Here is a 13,482-nt window from a genome sequence, read left to right as displayed (position 1 = left end):
AATGTTATTACATACAGCCTGGAAGAACAATTAGACATCAGTGCAGCATCAACTTTCCAGCACTACGACCTGGAATACAACTTTCCCGAAGCTGATCCTTTGTCGGAACTATCCAGGGCATTTGAACTGATTCCAGAGGCTGACCCAAAATAACGCTGCCAGAGAAGAGGTAGAGAGAGCGGTCTTCTGGTCAAACTTTGGGGGAGGGCGCACACCACCCACAGCTTCCAAGTATATTACTCGCTAATAACAAGTCTCTAGATAACAAGGTATACGAAATTAGAGCAAAGGTTCCTTATCAGAGAGACATCAGGGATTGTAACATACTCTGTTTCACAGAAACATGGCTCTCTCGGGATATGCTTTCAGAGTCGGTACAGCCACCTGGATTCTCTGTTCTCTAAACATCTCTCTGGGAAGAAAGGCAGGGGTGTATGTATCATGATTAATAACTCATGGTGTAATTGTAACATCATACAAGAAATCAAGTCCTTTTGTTCACCTGACCTAGAATTCCTCACAATCAAATGCCAACAGTGTAGTTATTCCCTCCACAAGGCAATCAAACAAGCAAAATGTCAGTATAGAAACAAAGTGGAGTTGCAATTCAACGGCTCAGACACGAGGCGTATGTGGCAGGGTCTACAGACAATCACGGAATACAAAAGAAAAACCAGCCACGTCACGAACATCGACGTCTTGCTTCCAGACAAACTAAACACCTTCTTTCCCTGCTTTGAGGACAATACAGTTCCACCAATGCGACCCATTAACAAGAACTTGTGCTCTCCTTCTCCGTGGCCGACGTGAGTAAGACATTTGAACGTGTTAACCCTCGCAAGGCTGCTGGCCCAGACGGCATCCCTAGCCGTGTCCTCGGAGCATGCGCAGACCAGTTGGCTGGTGTGTTTTCGGACATGTTCAATCTCTCCCTATTCCAGTCTGCTGTCCCCACATGCTTCAAGATGGCCACCATTGTTCCTGTACCCAAGAAGGAAAAGGAAACTGAACTAAATGACTATAGCCCCGTAGCACTCACTTCTGTCATCATTAAATTCTTTGAGAGACTAGTCACGGATCATATCACCTCCACCTTACCTGTCACCCTAGACCCACTTCAATTGCTTACCGCCACAATAGGTCCACAGACGGTGCAATTGCCATAACACTGCGCACTGCTCTATCCCATCTGGGCAAGAGGAATACCCATGTAAGAATGCTGTTCATTGATTAAAGCTCAGCATTCAACACCATAGTACCCTCTAAGCTCATCATTAAGCTTTAGGCCCTGGGTCTCAACCCACCCTGTGCAATTGGGTCCTGGACTTCCTGAGGGGCTGCCCCAGGTGGTGAACGTAGGACTTCGCTGATCCTCAACACCCATAAGTGTGCGTGCAAAGCCCCCTCCTGTACTCCCTGTTCACCCATGAGTGTATGGCCATGCACGCCTCCAACTCAATCTTCAAGTTTGCAGATGACACAAAAGTAGTAGGTTTGATTACCAACAATGATGAGACAGCCTACAAGGAGGAGGTGAGGTCACTCAGAGTGTGGTGTCAGCAAAACAACGTCTCACTCAACATCAACAAAACAAAGGAGGTGATCGTGGACTTCGGGAAACCACAGGGCGAGCACCCCCCTATCCACTTCGACGGGACAGCAGTGGAGAAGGTGGCAAGTTTTACATTCCTCGGTGTACACATCACAGACAAACTGAAATGGTCCATCCACACAAACAGTGTGGTGAAGAAAGCGCTACAGCGCCTCTTCAACCTCAGGAGGCTGAAGAAGTTTGTATTGTCACCTAATATCCTCACAAACTTTTACAGATGCACAATTGAGAGCATACTTTTGGGCTGTATCACCACCTGGTATGGCAACTGCACCGCCCACAACCGCAAGGCTCTTCAGAGGGTGGGGCAGTCTGCACAACGCATCACAGGGGGCAAACTACCTGCCCTCTAGGACACCAACACCACCCGATGTCACAGGAAGGCCAAAAAGATCATCAAGTGCAACAACCACCCAAGCCACTGCCTGTTCACCCTGCTATCATCCAGAAGGCAAGGTCAGTACAGGTGCATCAAAGCTGGGACCGAGAGACTGAAAAACAGCTTCTATCTGAAGGCCATCAGATTGTTAAACAGCCACCACTAACACAGAGCGATGTACTAGGTATGTGTTGTGGAATTGTTAGATTACATGTTAGATATTGTTGCACTGTCAGAACTAGAAGCACAAGACATCTGCTAATGCAATAACATCTGCTAACCATGTGTATGTGGCTAACATCAGTTGATTTGATTTGATGTGGGGCCCTGTTCCTTGCTCCTTGTGAGGCCTTGTTCCTAGCACCATGTGAGGCCTTGTTCCTACCTCCTTGTGAGGCCTTGATCCTAGCTCCTTGTGAGGCCATGTTCCTAGCTCCATGTGAGGCCTTCTTCCTAGCTCCTTGTGAGGCCTTGTTCCTAGCACCATGTGAGGCCTAGTTGAGGAAACATCCTCCTCCTATTGAACTCCACAGTGGCTGCTCTGCTATGTCCCGAGGCACTGATGACGGTCACTGATGGAAAAATGGGCTTACATAAAGACTCACAGCTTGTAGTGTTGGTGACACAGTTGGTAGAGATGCTCACCTGCTGAGAGCTGGGGAGCTGGAGATCTCTAAGGCACAGGACCTCTGACACACATACTCACACACGTCACATACACTCTGGCACACACCTTCCAGATATACATTTACACGCACAATCTCACACACACTACAACCTCTGCAGCACCAACCAACAGCCAGGAATCACGCTATGCAGGCTAGAATATCGAACTCTGACATCCGCCTGGAGACATGGAGGACAAATTTCAAACAGTAAGAACCAAAGCCGTGATAGAACTATGCTATAGTTTCATAATGGTAGACAAAGTGGTAGGTAGTGGTTCCTAAAGGGATAATGTTAGATAAGAGAATGTTAAATTACAAATGTATGATCTGTTGGTGATTCATGTTTAAATATAAGATAAGACAATGTATTGTCTGTTTACAGTTTGCACGTAAAAGTTACTTGAATCTTCAAACTGCTCCTGATAATGCTGAATCCTCACAATATTTTTAAACAGAGACTAAAGGTTCCCGTGTCTTTGGGATTTATAGAGATACTGTACGAATTCAAGTCTCTGCAATAAAAGTAAATAGACAGTGAATTACATCTGCTCTGAGGTCAGTTCCTAGGCAGAGAGAGGCCAGAGGTGGTGGTTGATATAGTTAATGGGAATAGAGAGAGGAGTGGAGAAGGAGAGAGAGATAGAGGGGGAGAGACAGGAGAGATGGAGAGAGATATTCAGTGGGAGGAGAGGAGTGGACAGGACCAGACTAGCACGTTTAATCTACACAAGATGAAGAGGTTTAATCTAGACTAGATGAAGAGGATGTCCAGCAGTCATAATTAAATCAGATCAATCCTTATATATGCAATCAAAAGACACTGAGAATCCTTGGCTAATGAACACTGGAAGACTCCTCCCACTCTGCAGTTTGATTGGTTCTCAATTTTTTATTCTCCCACTGGGCACAGGTCAGTTCAACTTCTAGTTTTGATTTACATTTGGTTGAAATTTCAACTAATGTGAAATCAACAAAAAATGTAACTATGTCATTGAATTTAGGTTAAACATTGGCTGTAAAAAAATAGAACATTCCCTTACATTGATTACAATTTTCAAATCCTGACATTTTTCCATATTGATTCAGCATCATCATCACATAGGGTGCCTTGCGAAAGTATTCGGCCCCCTTGAACTTTGCGACCTTTTGCCACATTTCAGGCTTCAAACATAAAGATATAAAACTGTATTTTTTTTGTGAAGAATCAACAACAAGTGGGACACAATCATGAAGTGGAACGACATTTATTGGATATTTCAAACTTTTTTATCAAATCAAAAACTGAAAAATTGGACGTGCAAAATTATTCAGCCCCCTTAAGTTAATACTTTGTAGTGCCACCTTTTGCTGCGATGACAGCTGTAAGTCGCTTGGGGTATGTCTCTATCAGTTTTGCATATTGAGAAAAAATTTCCCATTCCTCCAGCTCGAGCTCAGTGAGGTTGGATGGAGAGCATTTGTGAACAGCAGTTTTCAGTTCTTTCCACAGATTCTCGATTGGATTCAGGTCTGGACTTTGACTTGGCCATTCTAACACCTGGATATGTTTATTTTTTAACCATTCCATTGTAGATTTTGCTTTATGTTTTGGATCATTGTCTTGTTGGAAGACAAATCTCCGTCCCAGTCTCAGGTCTTTTGCAGACTCCATCAGGTTTTCTTCCAGAATGGTCCTGTATTTGGCTCCATCCATCTTCCCATCAATTTTAACCATCTTCCCTGTCCCTGCTGAAGAAAAGCAGGCCCAAACCATGATGCTGCCACCACCTTGTTTGACAGTGCGGATGGTGTGTTCAGGGTGATGAGCTGTGTTGCTTTGACACCAAACATAACGTTTTGCATTGTTGCCAAAAAGTTCAATTTTAGTTTCATCTGACCAGAGCACCTTCTTCCACATGTTTGGTGTGTCTCCCAGGTGGCTTGTGGCAAACTTTAAACAACACTTTTATGGATATCTTTAAGAAATGGCTTTCTTCTTGCCACTCTTCCATAAAGGCCAGATTTGTGCAATATACAACTGATTGTTGTCCTATGGACAGAGTCTCCCACCTCAGCTGTAGATCTCTGCAGTTCATCCAGAGTGATCATGGGCCTCTTGGCTGCATCTCTGATCAGTCTTCTCCTTGTATGAGCTGAAAGTTTAGAGGGACGGCCAGGTCTTGGTAGATTTGCAGTGGTATGCACACATGACTGTAATTCGCTTTGGATAAAAGCGTCTGCTAAATGGCATATATTATTATTATTATACTCCTTCCATTTCAATATTATCGCTTGCACAGTGCTCCTTGGGATGTTTAAAGCTTGGGAAATCTTTTTGTATCCAAATACGGCTTTAAACTTCTTCACAACAGTATCTCGGACCTGCCTGGTGTGTTCCTTGTTCTTCATGATGCTCTCTGCGCTTTTAACGGACCTCTGAGACTATCACAGTGCAGGTGCATTTATACGGAGACTTGATTACACACAGGTTGATTGTATTTATCATCATTAGTCATTTAGGTCAACATTGGATCATTCAGAGATCCTCACTGAACTTCTGGAGAAAGTTTGCTGCACTGAAAGTAAAGGGGCTGAATAATTTTGCACGCCCAATTTTTCAGTTTTTGATTTGTTAAAAAAGTTTGAAATATCCAATAAATGTCGTTCCACTTCATGATTGTGTCCCACTTGTTGTTGATTCTTCACAAAAAAATACAGTTTTATATCTTTATGTTTGAAGCCTGAAATGTGGCAAAAGGTCACAAAGTTCAAGGGGGCCGAATACTTTCGCAAGGCACTGTATATTTTTGTTGTTGCTGTTGAAATGATATGGAAACATCTATGATTCAACCAGTGTTTGGCCAGTGGGCTAATCCTTCTACTAAGTCATTATATCCGGTTAAAGATTCATTATCCTTTTTTATCCTTTTTTTCCCTTGCAAAGGTGAAGATTTTCCCCAACCACCCTGATGCCAAAGTGTAAACACAACATATCAAACATTTAACAACCAACTAATTAAAATTGCCTTTGAATGTAACAAAGAAAAATGGAAATTGAAACCTCTGAATTGACTTAATCGTTAAGAGTCTATTGATGCACACGTGCGTCAATCTCAGTGTCATAATAAAATAAATAAAAAAATCCCTATCAAAATCCGTATATAATGGCCTTCCACATCCTCAGTGGAAGGTGGCCGAGCTACAGCGACTTTTGTCAGACCATGAGATATCCCGAAAATGTCTTCTCACCAAAAATGACCATTTGGCTCACCACAACTGTCACGAAACTCATCCGAAGGTAACCCATACCAATGAATGGAAGTATGGCGATATATATATATAGATATTAAACCTTCATCTGAAGGTAACCCATATAAATGAATGGAAGTATGGAGATAGTTTCGTGGCAACTAAAATGTTGGGTTAAATGTGTGTCCCAAAAACTCATTCCTTCTGATAAATATTTTGACTGTCCTTGTTTTTGTTAGTTTATGAATGTGTTATACTGTGGTGTTTCTATGGGCTTTAGTAGTGAAGCACAAATTCTATATTTTTATCTATACCTAAAGGGGTCCTACAATTCAGAACCAAATCGCTAAATGATCCATGGTATGAGCATCTTAAAACAATTATATTTGTTCTCTTAGTAGAACCCACCTCCCTTTTTTACAATTCTCAGAATGAAATGCAGTCATATGCTCTGAATTGAAGAGGCAAGTCAAAGAGCATGGGAGCATGGGAGTGACCCAGTCACCAAGCAAGACAAGCAACCAGGGAAAGTCACTCTGCTGCATTTCCCCAGTGACGTCGCCAGAGCCCTCTCCCAGCCTCACAGTTATAAAACGAGGCTTAATGAATTGAAGCTATACATGATGTGTGTATGCCCCAGCACTGCTCCAAGTTCAAAAATCAATTCAATGTCATCTCTGATCTTGTACTGTAAGTGACTAGAATCTCTTAGATTTTTTTTTGCATGAAAGCTATGAAAGAGAAGGAGATGAAGTTTCAGCCTCCACATCTGAAATGTTGTTGTTGTTTTGATAAATGTTTAGGATTCAAACAAACTGCCACACTGTGTTGTAATGTGTTGGAGAAATGCCATTTTTTGAACATAACCCCTGGTTATTGACTCATGTTACGGTTGTGTTTTCATTTGACATGGCCTGTAAGGTTGTTGTATTTCTGGGTAGCCGAGTACTAGTTAGCCTGCGAAGAATTGTTGTGGGTGACTTTTCAGGACAGTTTTTATTGGTTTATTTTGGTTTGGTCATTCTATCACCCAGGCTCTGTCGTGAACAAGACTTTGGTCTGTGCTTTGCCGGTGCAGTGGAAAATTCTCATTGGGGTTTAGAGTACACACACACATTGCCTTGAAAGCATAGCAGTCAACACCCCACCAGTGAGGTTGCCTCGGCCACTCCCCCCCCCCCCCCTCTCTCTCTCTCTATTTCTATCTCTTCCTCCAGCCCAGCCCTGCTTCCTTTCACAGCATTGACAGAACTGACACACTTTGGCCTGGACCAATCACAGTTCAGCTAGGTCCCCTCAGATGTGGGTGCAGGCTACGCAGGCTGGGGTCTACCAGAAGTCTTTCTCGGGACAGAGAACTGTGGGTGGTTCAGTTGAACAGTAGGCTATCTGAGAGAACTTTGGGTGGTTCAGTTGAACAGTAGGCTATCTGAGAGAACTTTGGGTGGTTCAGTTGAACAGTAGGCTATCTGAGAGAACTTTGGGTGGTTCAGTTGAACAGTAGGCTATCTGAGAGAACTTTGGGTGGTTCAGTTGAACAGTAGGCTATCTGAGAGAACTTTGGGTGGTTCAGTTGAACAGTAGGCTATCTGAGAGAACTTTGGGTGGTTCAGTTGAACAGTAGGCTATCTGAGAGAACTTTGGGTGGTTCAGTTGAACAGTAGGCTATCTGAGAGAACTTTTTGCTTTCTAGTATTTTCTGGGGAGTCTCTCTCAGTTGTCTGTGTCACTGTGCCTAAGCTCTGAGCTTAGGGCTGTAAGAGACAGTACCTCTGGGCTGTGCAGGCAGTGTCTAACTGTGGGCTATAAGGGGTTGTAAAGGTTTTGCCTTACTGTGGGCTGGATGGCTGAGCTGGTGAGAGTGAGGAAGAAACATCTCCAGACACCTATCTCCAGGTAAGAGAAGGGGGAGAAAAAGTGAGTAGCAATGAATTTCTGAACCTTATTAACCTTTCCTGTCTGTGATAAGGTAGGAAGTAAGGTGTTATACTGTACATACTGAGGTAACTGTAACATCCTGAGGTTACTGTGCATACTGAGGTTACTGTACATACTGAGGTAACTGTAACATCCTGAGGTAACTGTAACATACTGAGGTAACTGTAACATCCTGAGGTAACTGTAACATACTGAGGTTACTGTGCATACTGAGGTTACTGTACATACTGAGGTTACTGTGCATACTGAGGTTACTGTACATACTGAGGTTACTGTGCATACTGAGGTTACTGTGCATACTGAGGTTACTGTGCATACTGAGGTAACTGTGCATACTGAGGTAACTGTAACATCCTGAGGTTACTGTGCATACTGAGGTTACTGTGCATACTGAGGTTACTGTGCATACTGAGGTTACTGTGCATACTGAGGTTACTGTGCATACTGAGGTAACTGTAACATCCTGAGGTTACTGTGCATACTGAGGTTACTGTACATACTGAGGTAACTGTAACATCCTGAGGTTACTGTGCATACTGAGGTTACTGTACATACTGAGGTTACTGTGCATACTGAGGTTACTGTACATACTGAGGTTACTGTACATACTGAGGTTACTGTAACATACTGAGGTTACTGTACATACTGAGGTTACTGTGCATACTGAGGTAACTGTACCATCCTGAGGTTACTGTGCATACTGAGGTTACTGTACATACTCAGGTTACTGTACATACTCAGGTTACTGTAACATCCTGAGGTTACTGTGCATACTGAGGTTACTGTACATACTCAGGTTACTGTACATACTCAGGTTACTGTAACATCCTGAGGTTACTGTACATACTGAGGTTACTGTACTTGCTCTACTGAGGTTACTGTAAAATCCTGAGGTTACTGTAACATCCCGAGTTTACTGTAACATCCTGAGGTTACTGTAACATCCTGCGGTTACTGTACATACTGAGGTTACTGTATATAGTAACGTTACTGTAACATGATGAGATTACTGTGCATACAGAGGTTACTGTACATACTGAGGTTACTCTATATACTGTACTCAGGTTACTGTACATACTGAGGTTACTGTAAAATCCTGAGGTTACTGTACATACTGTACTGAGATTACTGTACATACTGTAACATATGTGCTGCGTCAAGGTCTGAGGACACATCTCTCTCTGTATGGCATGCGGACTGAAACAGTCTACTGCTTTTGTTTCATGAATCTGTCTGCTTGTTGGTTTCTTTGTCGGTCCGTCCCTCAATAGGCTGTTCTCCGCTTTGTAATATGGTTGTGAGACCCTTATTTTAACAATTGATATGCATAACCTTGACGTGTTTAGTTTGGAGTTCAGAGTGATAGGACGTGCCACACTTCTCTGTACAACTCCTTACTGCTCCTCACTGCTCCTCACTGCTCCTCATGGCTCTTCGTTGCTCCTTATTTCTCCTCACTGCTCCTTATTGCTCCTCACTGTTACTCACTGCTCCTTACTGCTCCTCACGGCTCCTCACTGCTCCTTATTGCTCCATACTACTACTCACTGCTCCTCACTGCTCCTCACTGCTCCTCACTGCTCCTCACGGCTCCTCACTGCTCCTCATTGCTCCTCACTGCTCCTTATTGCTCCTCACTGCTTCTTACTGATCCTCACTGCTCCTCACTGCTCCTCACTGCTCCTCGCTGCTCCTCACTGCTCCTCACAGCTCCTCACTGCTCCTCATTGCTCCTCACTTCTCCTTATAGCTCCTCACTGCTCCTCGCTGCTCCTCACTGCTCCTCACAGCTCCTCACTGATCCTCATTGCTCCTCACTGCTCCTCGCTGCTCCTCACTGCTCCTCGCTGCTCCTCACTGCTCCTCACGGCTCCTCACTGCTCCTCATTGCTCCTCGCTGCTCCTCACTGCTCCTCACGGCTCCTCACTGCTCCTCACTGCTCCTCATTGCGCCTCACTGCTCCTTATTGCTCCTCACTGCTCCTTACTGCTCCTTATTGCTCCTCACTGATCCCCACTGCTCCTCACTGATCCTCACTGCTTCTCACTGCTCCTTACTCCTCTTCACTGCTCCTTATTGCTCCTTATTGCTCCTCACTGCTTCTTACTGATCCTCACTGCTCCTAACTGCTCCTCGCTGCTCCTCACTGCTCCTCATTGCTCCTCACTGCTCCTCGCTGCTCCTCACTGCTCCTCGCTGCTCCTCATTGCTCCTCACTGCTCCTCGCTGCTACTCACTGCTCCTCACTGCTCCTCATTGCTCCTCGCTGCTCCTCGGTGCTCCTCATTGCTCCCAACTGCTCCTCGCTGCTCCTCACTGCTCAGCGCTGCTCCTCGCTGCTCCTCACTGCCCCTTATTCCAAGATGGCATAGCCGTAGCAGGTCTGTTTGTCTTGTCCCGTCAAGTCCCACCATTGCCCTGGCCCCCCAATGGTGGAACAAACTCCCTCACGACGCCAGGACAGCGGAGTCAATCACCACCTTCCGGAGACACCTGAAACCCCACCTCTTTAAGGAATACCTAGGATAGGTTAAGTAATCCCTCTCACCCCACCCCCCCTAAGTTTTAGATGCACTATTGTTAAGTGACTGTCCCACTGGATGTCATAAGGTGAATGCACCAATTTGTAAGTCGCTCTGGATAAGAGCGTCTGCTAAATGACTTAAATGTAAATGTAAATGTAAGTCCCATGTATATATATTTTTCTTGGTATATATTTCCTATATATATATATATATTTTTTTTATCTCAATTTCCATCATCGGACTGAACATACTCTCCTGCAACCGCCTCACCCAATGTGGTACGGATCTGCTATTTATTACACTTTAGAACCGGAAGTCCGCATCAGCAGCTAGCCAGTAGTCAGTTAGTCACTGCTAGTGGTCATCACCGTTAACTCGGACATCAGTCAGCTTCAGCCGGGTCAATGTCTGCACAGAGCGATATCAACCCATAGCATATCGACTACTTTTTCTCTACCTCATCTCCGGATTCCTTTCACAAGCTCTGAACCTTTACACCGGATCATCATAGCTAGCTAGCTGCTATCCGAGGTCCATCAGCCAATTCTTGGGCTACAATACTATTTTGCCAATTGGCCTGGACATTTACACAGCCGACACGGAGCCCCACCGATCCATCACTCCTGGTCGGCCAACGTAACCGTCCAAGGAGGTTTCAACAGGCTTTTCCGTTGTGACGTCCCCCGAAGGCCCATCTATTAGCCTGCTAACTGTCTGAATCGCCGTGACTCCAGCTCGCCTAGCTATTCACTCGACCCAATGATCACTTGGCTACACATGCCTCTCCCTAATGTCAATATGCCCTGTCTATTGCAGTTTTGGTCTGTGATTATTGTCTTATTTCACTGTAGAGCCTCCAGACCTGCTCAATAAGCCTTAGTTAGCCCTTTTGTTCCACCCCCCATACATGCAGTGACCTCATCTGGCTTAAATGGTGCCTTTAGAAACAAAACCTCTCTCATCGTCACTCAATGGCTAGGTTTACCTCCACTGTATTCACATCCTACCATACCCTTGTCTGTATATTATGCCTTGAATTGATTCTTCCGCACCCAGAAATCTGCTCCTTTAACTCTCTGTTTCCGAACACACACGACGACCAGTTCTTATAGCCTTTATCCGTACCCTTATCCTACTCCTCTTCTGTTCCTCTGGTGATGCAGAGGTTAACCCAGGCCCTGAAGCCCCCAGCTCCACTCCCATTCCCCAGGAGCTCTCATTTGTTCATTTCTATAACCATAAAATCCTTGGTTTCATGCATGTTAACATCAGAAGCCTCCTCCCTAAGTTTGTTTTACTCACTGCTTTAGCACACTCCACCAACCCTGATGTCCTAGCCATGTCTGAAATTCGGCTAAGGAAGGCCACCAAAAATCCTGAAATTTCCATCCCTAACTAATAACATTTTCCGACAAGATAGAACTGCCAAAGGGGGTGGAGTTGCAATCTACTGCAGAGATAGCCTGCAGAGTTCTGTCATACTATTCAGGTCTGGCCAAACAATTCAAGCTTCTAATTTTAAAAATCCACCTTTCCAGAACAAGTCTCTCACCGTTGCCGCTTGCTATAGACCCCCTTCAGCCCCCAGCTGTGTCCTGGACACCATATGTAAATTGGTTGCCCCCATCTATCTTCAGAGTTCGTACTGTTAGGTGACCTAAACTGGGACATATTAACACCCCGGCGGTCCTACAATCTAAGCTAGATGCCCTCAATCTCACACAAATGATCAAGGAACCTACCAGGTACAACCCTCAATCCGTAATCATGGGCACCATCTTAGATATCATCCTGACCAACTTGACCTTCAAATACACCTCTGCTGTCTTCAACCAGAATCTCAGCGATCATTGCCTCATTGCCTGCGTGTGTAATAGGTCCGCGGTCAACCGACCACCACTCATCACTGTCAAACGCTGCCTAAAACACTTCAGCGAGCAGGCCATTCTCATCGACCTGCCTCGGGTGTCCTGGGAGGATATTGACTTCATCCCTTCAGTAGAGGATGCCTGGTTGCTCTTTAAAAGTGCTTTCCTCACTGAGGTAACAAAGCATGCCCCATTCAAAAAAGGTGGAGCTAAGAACAGATATAGTCCTTGGTTCGCCACAGACTTGACTGCCCTTGACCAGCACAAAAACATCCTGTGACGTTCAGCATTAGCATCGAATAGCCCCCATAATATGCAACTTTTCAGGGAAGTCAGGAACCAATATATTCAGTCAGTTAGGAAAGTTAGGAAATGTGCATCCTACAGCACTAATAGGTACAGGTACAGTGATCAGTCAGTAAGCTGCTCTGACAGCTGATGCTTAAAGTTAGAGAGGGAAATACTCAGCAAACTGGATGTAGTCTATCACAGTGCCATCCGTTTAGTCACCAAAGCCCAATTTACTAATAATATATGATAAATAATAATAATAATAATAATAATACTACCCACCACCGCGACCTGTATGCTCTCGTTGGCTGGCCCTCACTCCATATTCGTTGCCAAACCCACTGGCTCCAGGTCATCTATAAGTATATGCTAGGTAAAGCCATGTCTTTTCTCAGCTCACTGGTCACCATAGCAACACCCACCCATTGCACGTGTTCCAGCAGGTATATTGCACTGGTCATCCCCAAAGCCAACACTTCCTTTGGCTGCCTTTCCTTCCAGTTCTCTGCTGCCAATGACTGGAATGGATTGCAGAAATCTCTGAAGCTGGATTCTTATATCTCCCTCTCTAACTTTAAACATGAGCTGTTTGAGCAGTTTACCAATCACTGTACCTGTACACAGCCAATATGTAAATAGCACACCCAACTACCTCTTCCCCATTTTGTTATTTATCATCTTGCTCTTTTGCACCCCGGTATCTCTACATGCATATCATCATCTGCAAATCTATCACGCCAGTGTTATTGCTAAATTGTAATTAGTTTGCCTCTCTGGTCTATTTATTGCCTTACCCTCCCTAAATCTTCTACATTTACGCACACTGTACAAAGATTTTCTATTGTGTTATTGACTGTAGGTTTGTTTATGTGTAACTCTTTGCTGTTGTTTTTGTTGCTCTCTATTGCTTTATCTTGGCCAGGTCGCAGCTGTAAATGAGAACTTGTTCTCAACTGGCCTACCTGGTTAAAT

The 13,482-nt window shown here is 44.5% G+C and overlaps 1 protein-coding gene across 1 annotated transcript in view; it reads left to right on the top strand.

Moving 5' to 3' along the window:
• Positions 1-7,217: 7,217 nt before the first annotated feature.
• Positions 7,218-13,482, top strand: part of LOC124025873 (calcium/calmodulin-dependent 3',5'-cyclic nucleotide phosphodiesterase 1B-like) — a 44,303-nt gene continuing 38,038 nt past the window's right edge. Inside the window, exon 1 of the mRNA XM_046339191.1 lies at positions 7,218-7,783. Within this exon, the coding sequence (XP_046195147.1) occupies positions 7,731-7,783 (53 nt within the window). The 5' untranslated portion in view covers positions 7,218-7,730. The remainder of the gene's footprint in view (positions 7,784-13,482) is intronic.

Source organism: Oncorhynchus gorbuscha, linkage group LG03, assembly GCF_021184085.1.
Source record: "Oncorhynchus gorbuscha isolate QuinsamMale2020 ecotype Even-year linkage group LG03, OgorEven_v1.0, whole genome shotgun sequence".
NCBI lineage: Eukaryota > Metazoa > Chordata > Actinopteri > Salmoniformes > Salmonidae > Oncorhynchus > Oncorhynchus gorbuscha.
The sequence above is the reverse complement of the archived record's forward strand: the minus strand, read 5'-3'. Positions and strand labels throughout refer to the sequence as shown.